Below are 22,372 nucleotides of genomic sequence, written 5' to 3' on the forward strand. Positions count from 1 at the left end.
CATATTGTTAAATAAACTGTGTGCAGCAGACAAAAAAAAAAGGGTGGTCCTTCTTGAATTCATGTACATGCTATTAACACTTAGTGTTGGGGGTTTTGTTATGAAAAATGCTGTTTTCAACATTGTATTTGGACTATGCATGTGTTTCTCTCCCCTCCCCCATCCCATTGTATATAAAGTACTGCTTAAAATTGAAAAAAAAAAAAAGAAATTTGATGCCATGAGCATATTTACCAATAACACTGCACCTCATCCGAGATGTTTTCCTCATCTCCCTTGGCCCTTTAGCGCAACGAGATCATTTGCACTTATCTTGAAATATTTTTACCCAATCTGCCCCTTAGTTTTTTTAACCTACTGATTGGACCTATGAGCTCTAGTGGCCTATCCAGTTGTTGATATCCACCAGCTGCCCCTCTGGAGAAAGATGAGTATTCTCCCCTCTCCAATTTACAGCTTTAGGAAACCAATTGAGGGTGAGCTCTGAATTACTTCTAAGATGGGCCTATGCTGTCCAGTGTGGTTGGCTCTGGCATTGAAATGTGGATGTGCTCAAAATATAAAACACACAAATGCTTTAAAAAATGCATGGAAAATGTAAAAAACCCCTAATTTATAATTTAAAAATATTGTTTACTTGTTGAATGATAATATTTAAGCTGATTCCATTAAATAAGATACAAAATTTAATCCCAGTTGTTTCTCTCCCCATTTCCCTTGCTCCCTAGATGTTGGCAACCATACCCTTGAGCTGTGGTGCTGGAGAAGAGCATTGACTATACCATGGACTGCTAAGAGAACAAACAGGTCTGTCTGGGCTGTTCCATAGAGGCAAGGATTTTGAATCTCCATTTGACATGCTTTGGTCATGTTGCCAGGATAGACCAGTCCTTGTAGAGGGACATTATGCTTGGAAGAGTGGAGGGACAGTGCAAGAGAAGAAGATCCTGGATGAGGTAGATTGACTCAGTGACTGGGATAATGTGAGTAGGTGTATCAGAGACAATGAAATTGGCTCAAGATAGAGCAAAGTTCAGAGATATTGTACATAGGGTTGCGATGAGCCACAGGCAACTCGATGGTATATGAAACATCAACAATCTTTGCTCGGATGGGTTTAGTTTGAATGAAAATGAAATATTCTTCATATTTCCTAAGTATAGATTCATATATTTTATTTCCTTTCATGTCTGATTTATTGCTCTTAGCATGTTTTCAAGGTTCATTCATATGTTGTTGTTGTTTACCATGGAGTTGGAGCCCACTCATAGCTGACCCTTCAGCGGGTTTTCAGAGGTAGTTAATCGCACAGGAGAAGACGGTCTATTTTTCTGCAACACTGAGCCGCTGGTGGATTAAAATTGTGTACCTTTGGGTTGGCAGTACAATTCTTTACCACAAAGCCACCAGCAACCAGAGTACTCCTTGGAGGCAAGGATGGTGAACCTTCATCTCATACTTTGGACATGTTGCTAGATAAGGTTATTCATTGGAAAGGGACATCATGCTTGGAGAGGAGGAGGGATAGAGAAAGCCCCTCAAGGAGATGGATTGACACAGTGACTGAGCGTGTCAAGAGTTTGTAAGGATGACACAGGATAGAAGAGAGTTCGTTCAGATCTGTTATTCCTAGGGTCACTAGGAGTTGTATTCCATTCGAGGGCCATCAGAGCTCCCTGTAAAGGTCACTGAGGAAGGACAGAACCCAGATCAGGCCAAGAAAGACAGTTTGAGGAGAAACTGCCGGGCCAACTCTAAAGTAGAAACCAGCAGCTACTTAAGAGTGGCATTTTATTAAGAAATTGGGATACAAGATAAGATAGCAGGTCGAGGGTCATAGTTATTCCTGGTAAAGGGAGGTGAAATAGTTTTACAGTAATAAACAAAGTTGCAGCTGCTGCTTTGATCATTTGGCTGTTCTGGGGAAAGGGAGGGAGAGCAGGTATGCCGTCCTAACATTCCCCTCAACCATATGGTTGCATGTATTAGAACTTCATTTGTCTTTATGACTCAATTGTGTATGTACTTATCAGTTTTTCCGTTGATAAACATTTAACTTCTACTCATTGGCTTTTGTCAGCAATGCTATTCTAATTTTTTAATTTTATTATTTTTGTGTGAACGTACCGTCAAATCAGATCTGACTGGTACGGGAAGAGACTGACCCTCCTTCCCCGGCAGAGCATCTGGTGGATTCGAACTGTGCACCTCTGGGATTGTAGTTGCAGCTCCTTGCCACTAGGCCACCAGAGCTCCCCTCTAATTTTTAAAATGTAGTTTACTATTTTAGATATATGGCTCCTAGGAAAAAAAATGTCAGTTTTCCTTGGGCCTGATCATTCCTTGAGGAAACCTCAAGGAATGTCTATCTCCTGATAAAGCAACAAGACACCAGATCCTGATAAGGTACTGGGACTAATGACACATTGACAGGGCCTTTGTCCTCATATTCCAGAACAAGACTACTATCCCCTCTAAATCTCCCTAACAGCCCATATAAAAATAACTTCTCTTTGTCTGTCTGCCTAAGAGCCACACCAATCATCTCTGCAAGCAGACACCTAGGTGTCTCTCTCGGACCACTTCATAAAGACCTGTTGGTTTCTTGGACCCAGTTTCCTTTTCTCTGTCTCCCTTTTTTTAACAGCTCCTGGCACTTTCCTGTCGGACCGCGTGGATGAGGCCGAGGCAGTATATGTACCAGTGCCTGCAAATGGCAGTTCTAACAAGGCTACCGAGCTGTGGGACCTGTGAGAAGTGGTCAAAATGAAGACCCTGCAGAAAGTCCCGTTAGGGCTTTCTACTGACAAAGGATATAATCCTGGAAAGATAGGACCGGAGGAGGAGACCTCAATAGAGGAAAGAACGCGCAAAAGTGGGACCTTGGCTCAATGCTCCACCTCTTTGCAGCAGAGTTCAAGCCGGTGCAAACCGGTTCAGAACCTTGACGGACATCTTCAGTCACCCAATCCACAGCTTGTCTCACTTTCCCGGGATAGGTGGAGCCTTGCCCTATCAGATGTACTAGATCAAAGACGGACCGCTGTAACAGCCAATGTTAGCAGTGGGCGGGGCCTCAAGCTTGCCCAGTTGCCAATGACGCTGGTCCAGAGCAAGGGCCGGTAGCACCACTTCCGTGGCCCTCCCTCTTGGGAGCGGGGCGGCAGCTGCGCAGTGCGGCCGGCCGGGGTTGCGGTAATCTCGGCGGCGCCGCTTGAGCTCCGCAAAGCACAGAGTAGGGGGCTGAGTGGCTGCCCTCCATACTTGGCTGGCCGGACCTGCGCCGCCCTGGCGTCGTCCACGTCCTCATCGCCGCCGCCTGCGCGCGGCCGGGCCCTGCCTCCCACAGCAGTCCGGGCAGAGGCAGAGGGCGAAGCTATGGATGCCGAGCTGGCGGTCGCGCCGCCCGGCTGCTCGCACTTGAATAGCTTCAAGGTGGACAACTGGAAGCAGAACCTGCGTGCCATCTATCAGTGCTTCGTATGGAGCGGCACAGCCGAGGCCCGAAAGCGCAAGGTGAGAGCCCGCGGTGCAGACTGGGCTCCCAGCCCTGTGGGCGGGGCGGGCGGAGAGGGGCAGCGGCGGGAGGGGTCTCCTGACTGTTCCCTTCGGGCTCTTCCTTCTTCACTCCTCCTCCATCTCTGGCTTTTCTTGCTTTCCCTCTTCCTCCTCACCTCCTCGCGCCCTCCATCCTCTCGAGCTGCGGGTTTCCGTGGCTTGTTCCTTTCCAGGATTGGAGACAGGCGCCTTTATCCCATCCTGGGTCTGCATAGAGGTATTCTTTTTCCACCATTAGGAATTTTGCGGAGTTGTGGGAGAATTAAGGAAGGAATAAATAGATGTGAGGCTTGCAGTCTCAGGTAACATTGATTCTAGTGTCACTTCCAAGGCTTCCAAGGCTGGGCCTGCAGAGCCGAGGGAAAGGCGTCTGAGGCTGCCTTCCTGGACCTCGCTGGACGAAACAGCGCCCCACCTGTGCAGGGTTTGCAACTGGCAGATGGCATCCCCGACCGCCCATTCAGGGGTGGTTGCAGGTGGCAGTGGTAAGGAGTGGGTTGGAAGTCAGAAGTGTAGCTCGTCTTGACCCCTGTAGGCTACCTGGAGGAGAGGTTGACACACCCTCACCAGGATGCTAGGATGATTTGTATCAGGCTTTGTAACCTCACTTAACTGAAATGGGTGGATTTGAAGAGTCTGGTGAGAAAGACAGCTAGAATTAGAAATCAAAGACTTGATCCTCTCTTTGAGACATTGAAGACTATAACATGGTGTCTGTTCAACATCCATCCATCCCAGCAATTGGGCTTGAAATCAAGAAAACAGTATATACTCCTTGGTTGAGTAGACTTTGCTTTCACAAATTAACAGTGTGATTTTGCAGACTAGAGTTGGAGATTGGGAGTTGTTAGGCAGTTTTTCACCTCATTGTTTTCAGGTGCCATCAACGTAAAGACCTGTCATAACACTCAGAGCGACCTTTCAACAATAAATCTGAACCTTGCTCTCTCCTGCATCCTCCTCACCATCTCTCATAAGCTGTGAGTCCTTGTCACAGTTACTGTGTCTTGTTGAAGGTCTTCCTCTCTCTGACATTTCCCACTGTGATGGCTTTTTCCAAGGACTGACTTCTGACAAGATGCATGAGTATTTGATACAGGGTGCACTTTCACACTCATTGCCTCTAAACAGCACGCTGGTTGCATTTTGTCAATTGCTTCATATGCTTATAGAAGTTAGACACTGGATAAGGAACACTGAAAAAGACTGATGACTTTGAACTGATTTGACAGCTAAAAGAACAAATAGATCTGTTTTGGAAGATGTTCAACTGAGTTGCTCCTTAGAGTCTAAGATAGTAAACGGCCTATTAAGGTGTCTGTTGTTGTTATGCACAGTTGAGTAGGAACCAAATGATAACTTAGCCTCCGTCAGGTTTTTACAGGACTAGAGGAGATTGCCCTTCTTTCTACTGAGGAGCAACTGATTAAATAAAACCACATGCCTGTGGATTGGCAGTGTAACTCCTTACCTTAAAGGCCACCTGAGCTCCCTGTGAAGGCTTTTCTAAGGCACAAGATTTGGGGCCCAAAGGAACCCTTTGGATAGAAATTCCCAGAGAAATCTTTGGGTTGGGAAAATGTCTATAAGAGAGTGAAGACTATCTGGGATACAGTAGGTAAGGGGTCAGATGTACTTAAGATCCAGAACTAATACCTCATATTATTTTGCTGTTTCTGTGTTTGCAGTCTTAACACTACAATTTTTTTAAAAAAATTGTGAGATGGCCAGTATTGGAAGAAAGTAGGATGAGATCAGTAAATAGTTTTGAGTTTCTGACATGAGGAATTGAAATAAAAAATTTTCCAATGGACATTTAAACCAAAACTCTAATGCTGTTGAATTGATCCTGACCCCATTGTGTTTCCTTTTGGTTAGCAATCCAAGAAATGCACTGTGCAACTAGAACTGTCACACACTAGCTGCTTTACCCACTGCATCACCAGGTCTCCTTGAATGTTTATACATACACACATGTATATACATACAAAATAATGTTACCTGTTTTTGTTTTTAGTTACATAAATGTACAACTTGGCCTTTTTTTTTTTTTTGCTTAAATGTAGATCTCAAGTATAGATCTGTGTGAATTACAAATTATGGCTAACCTCAAAGAGACTGGGAATCACAGAACACTTGATTGTACTCATGGGAAATCTATACTCAGACTAGGAAGAACAGAGCAAGCAAACACTGTATGGTTCAAAATCAGGAAAGGAGTGCATCAAGCATGCATCCTGTCTCCATACCTTTTCAGTCTCTCTGTGGAATGATCAGTCAGGAAACTGGGCTTTAATGAGGAATGTGGCATCAGGATTGGAGGAAAACTCATCAACAACTTGTGATATGCAGACAACACAGCCTTGCTTGCTGAAACTGAGGAACACCTGAAGTGCTTGCAGCAGAAAGTCAGGGACTTTAAATAAGGATTTCAAGTTTTCAATGTGCATTGAAGTTCAACATCAAGAAAACAAAGATTCTCACCACTAGGTCAGTTGACAGCACCATGATAGTTGGAGAAGAGATTGCGGTAACAGTTTCAGTTTGCTCAGCTCCATAGTCATCACTCTTGGCTCCAGGAATTGGTAAATCAAAAGAGGAATTGCATTAGGAAAATCTCCTATCAGGGACCTCTCCAAAGTGCTAAAGAGCAATGATATCAGTCTAGAGATTAAGGTGTCCCTGGTTCCAAGCCATGGTCTTCACAATTACTTGCCATGCATCAGAGAACCGGACAGTGACTAAGGATGACAGAGGAAGTGATGCATTTGTGTTGTAGTGCTGGAGAAGAGTATTAATCATGCCATGGATTGAAACAAGTCTATTTTGGAAAGGGTAAAACAAGGCTACTGCTTGGAGGTATGGGTTTTAAAGCTCCATCTCACAAACTTTGGGCATATGACCAGGAGAGACCAGTCTTTAGAGAAGGACATCATGCTTTAAAAGGTTGAAGAACAGCACAGGAGAGGAAGAACCTAGACGAGTTGGTGATTGTGTAAAGGGAAAGAGAACAGTAAAGTGTGGCATGAGATGGAGGCCTTGCAGTTGAAGCAGGTCTATGAGAAACCCTTAGCTGTTCCAGCCTGGCCATACATGCAATATACTACTAAACTTTTTGTCTTTCCAGGAATTGCTAAAACTAGTTGCCCATACTGATTGATTGTGAAAGTTGTCTATGATATGTGATATCAGAAGGTCTTTGTGTATACAGATTTTTTTTTTTTTTTTTTGGTTAAGGGAACAGGTGTAAAAAGGTGCAAATTTCAGAAGATGCACCTTCTTGTTACTGGTAGAAGGTGGTCTTTGAGGGTGAGGTGTTTCTTTGATCCACAGTTGTGTTTAGGGGTCTTAGGAGTAGTTTGGTAATGAGAAAGGCCCTGCTTGTAAGAGCCCTGTTGTTTGTTTTCCGAAGTAGCTTTGCTGGCATAGTCTGTTTGGAGTTGTATTACTAACTCAAAGGCTTCCAATTTGATGGTTACACTCTTCTAGCTGCTACGTAGGAATAAGATGGACAGGCTCTTCACATTGCAGTTCACAGCTGCAGGAGCCTGATGAAAGGCCACAATGAGTTGGAACAACTTTGACAAGTGAGTCCTTTTCAAATACTGAGGTTACATGAGAGTGATAAAGCGACTTTCCCACAGAGATGTGTATGAGAATGATATGAAAGATGAGAGGTTTTTAAGATAGCGTCTGTGTGAAGAATGCATTCAGTGCTCAGGGCACTGTCTCTCTACCTCTTGGCAACTGCTCAGCTCTTTTACTTTGGCATGTTTCCCCTTATTTTGGCTTCTTGATGCCCCAATGCAATTTTTAGAGTTTCTTACATCCATTTTATTTTGTTTTTGTTTTTTTGTAATGACCTTTTGCTTTCTTCCCAGATGATATCCTTGATATCATCGCACAGCTCATCTGGTCTTTGATTGTTTGTACTCAGTGCTCCAAACCTATTCTTAAGATGATTTTGAAATTCAGATGGGATAGATTCAAGAGCATATTTTGGCTCTCGTGGACTTATTTTAATTATCTTTGGCCTAAATTTAAACTTGCACATTAGTAACTGATGATCTCACTCATAGTCAAACCCAGGCCTAGTTTAAGTAGGATAGAGAAGAGTCTGTGGCACCTGGAATATCATTGCTGATGTCAGATGGATCCTGGCTAAAAGTAAAGAATATCAGAAGAATGCCTATTTATGTTTTACTGACTAAGAAAAGGCATTTGACAATGTACATCATAACAATTTATGGCTAATTTATGAGAAGAGTGGGAATCCCAGAGTACTTAATTGTGCTCATATGAAACCTGTATCTAGACCAGGAGGCTGTTGCAGGAACAGAGTAGGGGAATACGGCATGATTTAAAATTAAGAAGGCTGTGCATCCGGGTTGTATTCTTTTTCCATACCTATTCAAAATGTACATTTCAATTGTTGAATAAGTGTGTTCTACTGTTGGTTTAGACTCATGATAACTGATTGGTGTAAATAACACATTGGTGGATTTTGTGTTCTTATCTATTCTGCTGCTCTTTTTTCCTTACTTGGTGCATTTAATCCATTCAGATTTAATTATCTATAGGCATTATTTGTAGTTTACTAGTTACTTTGTTCCATTGACTTTGCTGTCTGTGTGAGAGACTTCTTTAGTATTTCTTGCAAAGTTAGTCTTTTGTGAATCCCCTTAGTTTCTGCTTTTCAGCCACTCTCTTTCACCATCATATTTGATAGACCACTTTGCTGGGTACATGATTCTCAGTTGGCAGTTGTTTTCTTACAGAATTTTGTCTACTCTTTCCCATTGCTTTTTTGCTTACATGGTTTCTGCTGGGAAATTATTTCTTTTTTGTAGATAGCTCTTTGACTTTCTCGAGCAGCTTTCTGTAGTCTTTATTTCTCTTTACTTTTGGAGAATGTGATTGTAGTATGTCTTGCTGTTTTTCTTTGGGTATCTACCTTGTTAGGTTTCCTTCACCTTCTTGAATGTATGTTTTCTCTTTTTATGAGGCTTGGAAAGTTTTCTTCTAGTAGATTATTCACAATTTTCTGTGGGTTTTAATTTTTTTCTTTGTGTTCTTGAGTTACAATTACATATATGCTATTTCTCCTGGTAGGTGGGTCTTTGTATTGAAGACTAATTTGCTATTAGAGTTACAAACTCAATTGGCAGCTTGGAAGAACCTTTTTCTAACTGGTACAGCACTTGTCTGTCATTTTGCTGTCTGAGATAACTTGTGAGTTGCTGTGATACTGGGAGCTATGCCACTGGTTTGTCAAATGCCATAAAGGTTACTGTTGGTGGATAGGTTTTACTGGAGCTCCTGATAAAGACATATTAGGAAGCAGAATTGAACATCCACTTCTTAAGTAACAGGCCTTTGAAAATCTTAGAAACAGTAGAGGAACATGGATAGTTATAGCAGTGTAGTGGTAGAACCCAGACTGTAAGTCAGTTGAAATGAGGGGAAGAAATGAGAAATACTGTTTAACAGTTGGAACATAGACTGTATGTAGCTTGAATGTTGGAAAACTGGAAATATTTAAAAATGAAATAGAACTTGTGAACATCGACACACTAGGCGTTAATGAGATGAGATGGATCAGCTTTGGCCACTTTAAGTATACTTACTCTGGGAATGAAAAGCTGAAGGTGTTTCCTTAGTAGTCAAAAAGTCAGTTTCAGGTTCTATTCTGAATACAGTGCTGTGAGTGATAGGATAATATCCACACGTGTACAAGGAAGACCTTTTAACAAGACCATTATTCAAATATATGCTCCTCCATCTAGAATCAAAGAGGAAGAAAATTGAGAATTTTTACCAAATCTTGCAGTCCAAAATTGACTGAACATGCAGTCAAGATGCATCAATTATAATTGACAACTGGAATGCAAAAGTTGGAAACAGTGAAGAAGGAATAGTAGTTGGAAAATATGGATGTGGTGATAGAAATGAGGCTGGAAACAGAATGATTGAATATTGCATTTACAAGGATTTAATCATTGTACATACCTTTTTTAAAAGACACAAACGACAACTTTACACATGGATCTTACCTGATGGGCTGCATAGGAGTCAGATTGACATCATCTGTGAAAGAAGTCTTTGGAGAAACTCAGTATCGGCAATCAAAACTAGGCCGGGGCAGACGATGTACCAGTCCGTCAATTACTTGTATGCAAGTTAAAATTGAGGCTGAAGGAAATTAATTTTGTAGGAACCAAGATAGGATCTTGAATCTATTCCATCTGAATTCTGAATTTTATGATTATCTTAGGTTTAGGTTTGAGGTATTGAACACCAGTGATCAAAGACTAGATGAGTTGTGGGATGTTATCAAGGATAATCATCCATGAAGAAAGCAAAAGGAGCGTCGAGAAGCCAAAACAATGGGAAAACATGCTGACGTAAAAGAGCTGAACAGAAGATTTTAAAAGGCAGCTTGAGAGGACGGAGAAAAGTATTTTAAAGGATTGTGCAAAGAGCTGAAATTGGAGAATAAAAAGGGAAGAACTCTGCATTTCTCAAGCTGAGAGAACTGAAAAACAAACCTCCAGATGCAGTATTGAAAGATGCTGTAGGTAATATGTTGAATGGCCCAGAAAGCATCAAAAGAAGATGAAGGGAATATACAGAATCATTGTACCAAAAAGAACTATTGACACTGGAAAAATTTCAGGATGTATCATATGAACAGGAACCATTGGTCATGAAGGAGGAAGTGGAAGCTGCATTGAAGGCACTGGCAAAAAAGAAGGCCTCAGGAATTGATGGGATATCAATTGGGTTGTTTCAGTTAACAGATACAGCATTAGAAGTACTCCCCAATCTATGCCGGGAAGTTTGGAGGACAACTGTCTGGCCATTGGATTGGAAGAGGTCCATATTTGTTCCCATTCCCAAGAAAGGTGATCCAGCAAAATGTGGAAATTATCGAATGATGTCATTAATATCGCATGCAAGCAAAATAGTACTGAAGATCATTCAAAAACAACAATGCATAGCTAGGGAATTGCCAGAAGTTGAAGCAGGATTTAGGAGAGGCTGTGGCACCAATGATATTTCATTGTCAATGTCAGATGTATCCTGGCTGGAACTAAGGAATACCAGAAGAATGTCTGTCTGTGCTTTATTGGCTATTCAAAGAAGATGGAAGGAGGATCTAGTCACTGTACCAAAAGGAATTGGTGGACACAGAAGAATTTCATGAAACAACATATGAGAAAGAGCCTGTGGTTATGAAGGAAGACATTTAAGCTGTTTTGAAAAAATTGGCAAAAACAAGTCCCCAGAAATTGATGGCATATCGATTGACATATTTCAGCAAACATATGCTGCCCTGGATGTGCTTACTAAGTTGTGCCAAGAAATCTAGAGGACACCCTCCTGACCAGTTGACTAGAAGAGACCTCTTTTCTAAGTTGATCCAACAGAGTGTGGAAATTATCAAACAGTACTGTTAATATCACATGCAAACAATATTCTGAAAAATATCCAAAAACGACTGGAACAGCGCATCAGCAGATAACTGCCAGATGGGCAGGCTGGGCTTAGAAGAGGCTGTGGTACTAGGAATCTTATAGCTAATGTTAGATGGATCTTTGCTGAAAGCAGAGCATACCAGAGGAATGTTTATGTGTGTTTCATTGACTATGCAAAGGCATTTGACTGTGTGGATCACAGCAGACTGTGGCTGATTCTGAGAAGAATGGGAATCCCAGAACATTTGATGTTCTTAGTCAAAATCTATACTTGGATCAAGAGGCAGTCATCAAAACAGAGCAAGGAAACACTGCGGTGTATGGCAGGGATGTGTCCTATCTCCATACCTTTTAATTCTATATGCAGAACAGATTATCCAGGAAGCTGGACTCTGTACGGAGTAGTGTGACATCAGGATTGGAGGAAGAGTCATCAGTAACCTATGTTATGCAGATGACACAACTCTACTGGCTGAAACTAGGAGGATGTGGAGCTTTGGCGTTAGAAGGTCAAGGACTATAGTGTTCAATATGGATTGAAGCTCAACATCAAGAAAACAAAGATTTTCAATGCTGGGCCGATAGGCGACATGATAAATGGGTGAAGGGATTGAGATTGTTAACAACTTTAGTTTGCTTGGCTCCACAATCAACACTTTTGGTACCAGCAGCCAGGAAATCAAGAGACAAATTGCATTGGGAAAGTCTGCTGTTAGGGACTTCTCCAGAGTACTAAAGAGCAACAATGTCAGTCAGGAGACTAAGGTGCGCCTGATCCAGGTCATTGTCTTTGCAGTTACTTCCTTAGTGTCAGAAAGCTGGAGAATGACTAGGGTTGATAGAGAATTAATGCCTTTGAGCTGTGGTCCTAGAGAAGAGTATTGAATATACCATGGACTGCCAGTATGAAAAACAGGTTCATCCTGGAGAGGGTGAAACCAGGATGCTTCTTGAAGGCAACGATTCTGAGGCTTCGTCTGACATACTTTGGGCATGTTGCAAGGAGGGACTAGTCCTTGGAGAGGGACATCATGCTTGGAAGGGTGGAGTGACAGTGCAAGAGAGGAAGACCCTCAATGAGATGTAGTGATTCAGTGACTAGGGTAATGAGGGTAGGTATGTCAGAGACAATTAAAGGTTGGTACAGGATAGAGCAGGTTTCAGGACTGTTGTGCATAGGGTTGCTGTGAGTCGTGAACAACTCGATGGTCATAACAACGGGCATTTGACTGTGTGGATCACAACAAGTTGTGGCTGACATTGAGAAATATGGGAGTCCCAGAGCACTTAATTGTGCTCATGTGAAACCAGGAGACTCTTATGTGAACAGAGCAAGGGAATACTGCATGGTTTAAAATTGAGAAAGTAGTGCATCAGGGTTGTATTCTTTCTCCATACCTGTGTAATCTGTACGCTGAGAAAATTATTTGAGAATGTGGTGTCAGGATTGGAGGGTGATTCATCAATACCTTGTCTTGCTTGCTGAAAGTGAGGAAGACTTGAAGTGCTTCCTTCAGAAGGTCAAAGAATGCAGTCTTCAGTTTGGATTGCATCTCAGTATCAAGAAAACAAAGATTCTTACCACTGGATTGATAGACATTGTCATAATGGATGTAGAGGAGAGTGAAACTGTCTACAGTTAACATCCTTGGTACCAGAAGTCAGGAAATAAGGAGATGCATTGCACTGGGAATGTGTGCAGTTAGGGACCTCTCCAAATTATTGAGAGTAATGTGTCAGTTTACGGAGTAAGGTGTGTCTGATTCTGGCCATGGTCTTACTGATTACTTGTTTTGCATCTGAGAGCTGGACAATGAATAGGATGACGAGAAGAATTGATGCCTTTGAGCTGTGCTGTGGAGTACACTGAACATCCATCCCATGGATGGCAAAAAGAACAAGCAAGTATGTCTTGGAGAGGGTGCAGCCGGAGTGCTCTTTGGAGGCAAGAATGGTGAGGCTTTGCCTCACATACTTTGGGCATGTTGGTAGGAAGGGCTGTTTTTTGGAGAGGGATATGATGCTATCATGGGTGGAGGGTTGGCAAAGGAGAGGAACACCTTCACCCAGATGCATTGAGAAGATGACTGCTGCATTGGGTTTTAGTGTGTCAAGAAGTGTGAGGTTGGCAGGGTTCAGATAGGTTGTTTATAGAGTCATTATGAGTCATGCTCGACTTGACTGCACCTAACCCCAACAATATATTATCTTGATGATAGCCCACATAGTTCTTAAGCTTTTTTCCTTTTTATTTCTGATTTTTTTTATTTAACAGATTAGCATTGAGTGCTTTGTCTTATGTTTTGCTTATTCTGTATTCTGTGTTTTCAGTTTTGTTATTTTCATCTCTTAGCATGGACAAGTTAACAGCTTCTGAAATGTTGGTCTTATATTGATTGTTTCAGTTTTCTCTGTCTTTTCATATTTTTTTTTATTACATGTTTTGTCAGGCGTTGATATTTTTTTAGAATTCTTTATTGTTTTGGGTTGGATTACTTAATTTCCTAACACATTTTCCATCCTGTGAAGACATTTGATCATCATTCTTTTGAGTTCCTTCTATGAGGATTCCATCAGCCTTTCTCCTGGAATATCTATTGACTCTGTGTTCATCTCTTTTTGGGGGGGTAACCTCTTTGTCTTTTGGGGGTTAGTTGATGTCTTTTGTTTTCAGCACATTGTGGTGATGTCATTATAGTTTTTTAATCTTTTTTCTGCTGGGTATGTGGTAGCTAATGGGATGTCCACATAGTTGTCTCTCTGTGTGTGTAGTGCCATTGGCTGTAGGGAAAGAGGTAGTTGCCATCTAGATGGTTGCCATCTAAGCTGATCAGGTGAAGCAAGTGCTGGCCTTTACTCTGATGAACCATGCAGTCTGTCTAGTCCAGTGGGGCCTGCAGTGAATGCAGTGTGGGAACAGACTCCAAGGTGGGACAGTTGAACTCTTGCCTTTGCCCACTTCCCACTAGTGAAGGGGGTCTTTGCACCACTGCACCTTTGTGTGGCAGGCCAGCTGTATTACTGAGTTTCTGAATCACTGGGTTTCTGTGAATTAGAGAATCTCTCTGAATCACTGAACCTGCTAGTGGTAATTCACCTCTAGGCTTGCACTAGGCTGCTAGTTCAATGTCGTGTTTGGACCACTATGAAGCAGGGTCCTGGGACTGCAGGGACATCAGCAAGCATCATGTGAGCTGCTGAGTAATTGTTCATCAGTGTGTGAGTGGCCCCTGTAATGGGCCTGTCCTGGGCGTTTCACAGGTGCCTCCCAGCAAAGACAGCTGTGCTCACCGATGTCCCAATGTTGAGGGAACATGGGTGTAATCATTAAGAGAAAACAATTGACTATTCATACTACATTGCAATTATATTCCAATTAAAATGTCTCAAAGTAAATTTTTTTCTTTAATTAAATATTTATTTTGAGATTTATGTGGCTTTGCAATTGTGCTGTCGAGTTCAAGTTGATTATGATTTATAGCAACCCTTTGAATTACAGCTCTTGATGCTGCACTATGCTGAGCCATCCTCACCATCTCTGACACCTGACCCCATTGCCACAGTCACTGTGTCAGTCTGTCTCATCCAGGGTCGTCCTCTCTTGTACTGACTCTCCACTCTTCCAAGCATGATGTCCATCTCCAAGGACTGGCCCTCCTGACAACTTGCTCAAAGTATGTGAGACAGAGCTTTTAAATTCTTGCATTCAAGGAGCAACCCTAGTTCACCCTCTCCAGGATAGATCAGTTTTGTTCTCTTGGCAGTCTATGGTATGTTCAGTAGTTTATTCCAGCACTACAACTCAAAAGTATTGCTGATTTTTATAATTGGAATGTACGAAATATGAATGTAGGAAAATTGGACATTATTAAAAAAAGAAATAGAATACAAATATTGACATACGAGGCATCGCAAGCTGAGATGGATTGGCATTAGCCACTTTGAATCAATCATTTGATCTTCTGTGCTGGGAATGAACAGTGACGAAAAGTGGAGTTGTGTTCATTGCCAAAAGGGTCATTTCTAGATCCATCCTGATTTCTGCTTATAAATGCTGTTAGTAAACTTGATATTCAGAACAATTTTGATGGCTTTTCCTGTTTCCCTAATGATAACATCTTTCTAAATTGCAGCACATTGTTACTAGCAGAATGTTGATGTTGGTACAGCTCATCTTTGATATGAGAGTTATGATCATTGGTGTATATGTGTGTGATTTTAAAAACTAGAACAAGTTTGCTAACAAGTCATTTCAGACATCTAGCAACCCTGTTATTAGGTGGCATGGAGTCAGCTGCCACTCATAATAACCCTTTGCACAGCATATAAAAACTGTACTTGATCAAGTCTCATCCTCAGAGCCTCTGCACATTGATGTTTGCCCATTTTGTTGACATCTTCCTCAGACAAACCTTAGGGTTTTCCGAAGTTGCAATCCTTGTGGAAACCGACTGCACATCTTTTTTCTTTGGAAGAGCTGGCAAATTCTAGTTGCCTGCATTTTGGTTTTCTGAGGGTTGCTTAATGCCACTACAGCTCTGTGTGCTTTTAACTGCAATTTAATAAACTCTTCGAAAGAGAGTATGTCCATGTTGTATTCTCTGCCCTCAGATATACTATAATTTCCTTGGGTGAACAGATTCTTTATTGCTATGTATATCACGGCTGCTACTGTATGTATACCTTTGAGCCAAAACCAACTCATAATTGACCCTACAGTAGGTTTTCAGAGTCTGTAAACCATATGGGAATAGATGGTCACCCATTTTGTATAATATTTCATGAGTTCTTTGTTTTTTAAGTGGAGCTGTTGAACTAAAGTACAAAGACCTTTAGGAATGTTAATCAAAACACATTAAAATTAAAACATAAGGTTTATTCTGAGCTATTCTACATGCTTATGGGGAGACCATTTGTATTCTGAACAAACATTAGGCAACATAAACTTTTACATATTTTCACAAATTTTAAACCAGTTTCAGTAATGAAAGGTGTTATAGAACAGCCATTTGAGGGGATTGAAAGATTTGCACAGTGGTGTTTTAGTGCAGGAAGGTTTGGAATGCATATCTCTGTTCTTTTCCTCTAGTGACCCCCACCTGCTGTGGATCACTTCACTGAATACTTATCTCTGAGTACTTCTATTATTTGTTCATCATTTTTCTTCTTTGAATTTCAGGCCAAGTCATGCATTTGTCATGTTTGTGGTGTCCACTTGAACAGACTCCACTCCTGCCTCTACTGTGTCTTCTTTGGTTGTTTCACAAAGAAACATATCCATGAACATGCGAAGTCAAAACGACACAATTTGGGTACGTTATCCTTTAAGATGTTCCCTACCAGACCTCTGGAACTGGACTTAACTGCCTGTTCTTGGAGTTTTGATTTGCCTAAGTAGACTTCTTTTCTATCTAAAATATTTGTACTCTTTTTGTGAATCTTCACATTATGGGTGGAATGGCTATACCTAGCTCTCATAGATTCTGTAGCTGGCTTGCCTCAAGGCTTTTAAAGTTGTTTTGTAAAACCTCAAGTGATAAATTGAGCATCTCTGTAGCAAACAAACACATGAAGAAATGTTCAAAATCTCGCTATCAGAGAGATGCAAATCAGAACAGCTATGAGATACTATGTCACCCCAGCAGCAATAGCAGAGTTCAACCGAGCAGCAAACAGCAAGTGCTGACAAGGTTGTGGAGAGATTGGAACACATATTCACTTCTAGTGGGAATCTGAAATGATAACAGCCGCTACGGAAGGTGGTCTGACACTTTCTCAAAAAGTTGGAAATAGAAATAACATTTTACCTAGCAGTTCCACTACTGGGAATATACCGTAAAGAAACCAGGGCTGTGATTCAGTTTGCACACCCATATTTATTGCTGCACTATTCATAGTAGTAAAGCTATGAAGGCAACCCAAGTGCCCATCAGCAAACAGGTAGATACAAAAACTATGGTATATTCATTCAATAGAATATTATGCAACATTGAAAATAATGAAATTTTAAATCATTGCACAACATGAGTGATCCTGGAGGACATTATGTTGAGTGAAATATATCAATCACAATAGGAGAAATACTGCCTAACCCTGCTTTTATAAAATAGGGCAAGCGAGGATAGGTGCCTTGGGGAGAGAATGGGAAAAGAGTGGATAGATAATGAACACTAGTAGAACAGATGAAGGGAAGAACTGTCCAGAAGGAATGTATGATTAGACTTATATGTATGACAACAGCCTGGAACCAAGGGATATGTTGTATGGTGGCCTAGGGGAGGAGGAGAGAATGTGCAACAATAAATAAAACAGTAATAAAAAAAATTTGAGTATCTCTGGTGGTCTAGTGGTAAAGAGTTGTGCTGCTAACCCCAAGGCATGTGATCTGAATCCTCCAGCTGCTGTGTGGCAGAAAGATGGGCTGTAGCCTCTTGTGTTTACTGCCTCTGAAAACCTGCTCAAGGGTCAGCTGTGAGCTAGTTATGACTCAGCAACAGGAGAATGATAAATTAAAAGAAGCCCTAGTGCCTTATATGCCAGGTTGCATTACACATCCACCAGGTGCCTAGCAGGAAGAAAATGGGCAGTCAGAAAACCATTGGAAGGTCACTCTTGAGTTGAACTTGACTTTATAGTCGTGAGTTTGGTTTAAATGATAAATTCCTGAGATTTAATGTCAATTGAGCCTCAAGTCCTCCTCACTTTTAGCAAGCATGGTTGGGTCATGTGCATAACACAGGTTGTTGATTCCTTTCATCCTGATACCACATTTCTTCAGAGTCCAGCTCAACAAATGATTTGCTCAGCATATAGATATAATAGGTTTGAAGAAAGAATACATCTGTGGTGCATGCCTTTCCCAATTTTAAACCATGCAGTTCCCTTGTTCTCTTCGAACAATAGCTTTTTGGTCTAGGGATAGATTTCATAAGATAAATAATATTTGTAGGGATTCTGAACTTAGCAAAAAGGGATATACCTTCCCTACAAGACCGGGAGATGTAGACATAGCTGAGAATAAAATAATATTATTTCTTTGTTAGTAACTTCCACGATAAGTTATGGTGAATGGCTTTAACTCTTGAGGCACACTTTTCCTGATTTAAAACCATGCAGTATCTCCTAGTTCTGTTTGACTACCTCTTGGTCTTTGGTCTTATGGTCTCCATAAGCATAATTAAGTATTCTGTATTTACCAGTCTTTTAAATATTATCCATAATTTGTTACTGGTCCACCCAGTCAGATGCTTTTGCTTTTTCAATTTAACAGTAAAACTCAGGTAAAAGTCTTTCTGGTATTCTCTACTTTGAACCAAAAGCTATCTGTTCATCAGCAGTGATATCCCTTATTCCGTGTCCTCTTCTGAATCCAGCTTGAATTTCTAGCAGTCCTATGTTGTGGTAGTGTTGTAACTATGTTTTAATTATTTTCAGCAAGGTTTTACTTTAATTGTTCAATAATTTTTGCATTCTGCTGTTCTTTGGAATGGGCACAAATGTGGATCTCTTCAATCAGTTGGCCAGGTAGCTAGCTGCCTTCCAAATTTCTTGGCCTAGAAGAGTGAATACTTCTAGTATTGAGTTTTTTTGTGCAAAAATCTCAGTTGACATTCCTTTAATTCCTGAAGCCTTGTCTTTTGTTAGTGCTTTCAGTATAGTTTGTACTTCTCCTTTTAATACTATTAGTTATTGATAGATGCTACCTCCTGAAAAGGTTGATGTTGACCAGTTCTGTTGGATTTAGTGTATGCCTTTTTTATTTTTTAATTGTTTGTATATGTGTGTGTGTGTGTGTGTGTGTGTGTGTACGTACATGTACCGTCAAATTGGATCTGACTGGTACAGGAGGAGATTGCCCCTCCTTTTCCAGGAGAGCATATGGTGGGTTCGAACTGCATACCTCTGGGATTGCAGTGTACCTTCTTGCCACAAGGCCAAAAGGGCTCCTTAGTGTATTCCTTCTTTTGGTGCTTCTTATGCCATTCTGTGGGCTAGTAGATAAGGCAGGAGGTTCGAATCCACCAGCTGTAAGGAGAAAAAGAGCAGTTATGCCTCTCCTGTAACTTACATTCTTTGAAAACGTGCTGAATGTCAGCTTTGAGTTGATTCCAACTTGATAGCACATCAACGCTGTATTGATGACAACACCATATCATTCGAGATTGTGCACACAGAATCTTTCACTATTGCAATTTGAAGCTTAAATTGTTTTGTTTTGTTTTTTCCCCCCAGTTCTTTCTACCTGAGACATATTGAATACGTATTTTTATTGTTTTGGTTTTCTCTCTCCAAGTCTTTGCACATTTTCATTGAAATTTTTCTACACCTATTTTTTTTTTCCAGACTCTACCATGTGATGTCACTTTTTTTCCTTTGAATTTCTTTAGTATTTGATCATCGTGCACTACCTTTTAGTTGTTTCTTGTAAGAAACAAGCTAATTTTATCTCCCATATTAGAGCTATGGTCCCTGGTGGAATAAGGGTGTGAGGTAGGTGTCAGACCTCTAAATGAAAAGTTAATGATTTTAACTCAAAGTAGCTTTGAGGGGAAAAAGATGAGTAAAGATGTACACAGCCTTGGAAACCTAGTGGAGCGTCTCTGTGAGAGGGATTTTATTAGAACTTAAGCTAGGTGTTTTCTGGTTTTGTCAGTTGTGTTAAGATCTCCTTGTGTAGCACTGGGAACAGACATCTGATTCCAAGTGAATAAATGGTTGAACTGACAGAGGAGAATACTGGCATTGATACCTGCCCCATTGCATTCAAATTAACTGGTGGCAGCTTCTTTCTTTAAGGCAGAAGTAAGTATCTAACCATAAATAAGTAAATCCTCGGGCTAGGGCTAGTTTTCATCTTTTCCCCATATGATATCCCTCTTTAAAACCATTCTGCTTTTATGTGTTTTGATTCTGTCAGTGTATCAACACCAGAAATAGCACTGCCCAATGGATTCTTTAACATTGCCACTCATAGAACACAGAGGGATAGTGAAATAGAGTTCTGAACAGGCTGCTTTGTTTTTATCATGTTATTTGGCTGAGCTGGTTGGGGGAGAGGCTTGGGAGTGGGCTGTTTTTTATAGTTCTTTTATAATTACCTAATAGATACGGACCTCTCTCCCATTTTCTGATTGTTGCAAGATAGTGGCATTTCCATAGATATTCCTCGGTTTCCTCTAATAAAATCTTCTGTTACCATGCACACCCATGTTTATCAAGGAAGGCTTTGTTCACAATAGCAAGGAGTTGGAAACCACCTAAGTGCCCATCAACAAACCAATGGATAGAGAAGCTGTGGTATATTCACACAATAGAATACTGCGCTGCATTGAAAAACAAGGAACTCATGCAATATTATTCAAAATGGGTGACCCTGGAGGACATTATGCTGAGTGAAGTATCTCACTCACAGAAGGACAAATACTGCATGGTGCCATTGTTGTAAAATAGGGCTGACATCGGGGTTGGGGGGGAGACTGATGAGTTTAATAATGTATACTGCATTGAAACAGATGTGGGAGAAAACTGTTTAAAAGGGATATGGGATTAGGTATTTTTGTCATGATGGGAGTCCAGAGGTAACACTGTATAGTGGAGTGCACCTGGAGGAGGGATTATAAAACAATCAAAGAATTTTTCTTTTACTTTTCCAAGAGGGTAGTGTACTGGGCGGGGGTTGGGAGGGGAGAAAAGTGCAACAATGAATGAATGGAAATCCAAAGTCTCTGTAAATTTTCATTGAAATTAATAATAAATTAAAAAAAAGGAATAGGAAATAGAAAAAATATCATATTACCAAGTTAATTTGTAAAAAATAACATTGGTGCAGCCCAGTAATAATTTGTTGTTTATTATTAGGAATTATGATTTATTTATATTTTTACCTTTTTTTCATATATCTTGTTCTCTTGTAGGATCCAGTTTCATACTTCGCATTGCATTTAGATTGATTGGTGATTTGAGAGCGGCTTGAGGTGACATGATGTTCATGTATTGAGAGCCCTGCTCTGAGGAGGTGGCATCTTGAAGGTGTTAATAGAAAGTAAAGTCAGGTGGTTCTTGGTTTTGATTTAAGATGGTGCTAAGTAGGAGCTAGAATTGGATTCATACACCTTAGAAAGGACAGTTGGGAAGAAAAAAAAAATACTCCTTTCCCTGAGCTGAGAGGGCATTGAAGGAAAGAGGGGCACATGATTGCACTGGTTGGAGTAAAGGGTTAAAATGCTGCCCTGTGAAAGTAAAGCCAAGGGCTTTAACAAACCTTTTCCTGCTATCTGGGTTCTTGCCAGCAGTATAGAGTTCACTGAATAGGAGTTTTTCATGCAATTGAAGAAAGCTTTGCCAGGAAGGTAGTGGTAGTTATTTCTTGAGGCTAACAGTGGAACCCAGGAGGCAAGGATGGTGAGAGTTAAACTGGATAACATTAATACCAAAGCATGCAGCTGTCTGGAGAAAAAGTTTCCTCCATTATATAGATATAAACTCAGTTGTAACTGATAAAGATAAGAATAAGAAGAAATACCAATTTGGAAACTACAGAAAAGTGACTTAAGAGATAACTCCTGGTTTTTCACCTGAATTTATGAATTAGAACACACACTATAGATTGTAAACCAGTTGCCAAGGACAGTGTCTGACACATTAACTCTTAGCAAGTGTGCTGTATATCAGTTCAGATCTTTGATCACAGACACCCAGACTTGATCAGACAAGCACACATCTAGTCTTGTGTTGTGGTGGACATTGATCTTAATGTATGGGGTTTTTTTTAAAATGAAGAATGTGATTAGATTGAAAGTTGTGAGAACAAATTTGTTTTCTATTCAGTTCCTGCATGCTGACTGTCATGATGATTGCAGCCTCACATTACAGTAGCACACTGCTCTACTGCTTTCTTCCCACTCCCTTCCTGGGGTTTTCTTTATCTGTTCATCCTCCATCCGCCCCCCCCCCCGGCGTTTCTTTCTTCCCTTCTCAGTTTTGTTCCTGAGCAGATGGCTGTCTTTGGGTTTTGTATGGTTGATTGTTCTTTCCTGGTATTATTGATCACCTTACAGGCCTGTGCATTGAGTCAGGAAGTTGACCAAGAAGCCTAGTCTTTTTTTTTATTATTATTTTGTCCTTTTCCTTCTGTTGTGATCCTCTTCATAGTGCTCAGCAGTGGTACCTGTGGGCACTGTCTAGTTCTTACACTGTCAGGGCTGTGTAGTCTGTGGTCCATTAGCCCTTTGAACTTCATTTTCTTTAGTCGTCTTTGCTATAAATCTTGGAAAGACCAATAGTTGCATCTTAAGTGATTGTTTGTAAGCTTTTTTTTTTTAAAATTTAGGTTGTTT

At 40.9% G+C, this 22,372-nt stretch overlaps 1 protein-coding gene across 1 annotated transcript in view; it reads left to right on the forward strand.

Annotated features, from left to right (window-relative positions):
- Window positions 1–3,288: 3,288 nt before the first annotated feature.
- USP22 (ubiquitin specific peptidase 22) overlaps window positions 3,289–22,372 on the forward strand; it is a 67,170-nt gene continuing 48,086 nt past the window's right edge. The window contains exons 1-2 of the mRNA XM_006901022.1: window positions 3,289–3,516; window positions 16,216–16,348. Of these exons, the coding sequence (XP_006901084.1) occupies window positions 3,379–3,516; window positions 16,216–16,348 (271 nt within the window). The 5' untranslated portion in view covers window positions 3,289–3,378. The remainder of the gene's footprint in view (window positions 3,517–16,215; window positions 16,349–22,372) is intronic.

This window comes from Elephantulus edwardii, unplaced genomic scaffold, assembly GCF_000299155.1.
Source record: "Elephantulus edwardii isolate Elephantulus edwardi_28Jun2011 unplaced genomic scaffold, EleEdw1.0 scaffold00305, whole genome shotgun sequence".
NCBI lineage: Eukaryota > Metazoa > Chordata > Mammalia > Macroscelidea > Macroscelididae > Elephantulus > Elephantulus edwardii.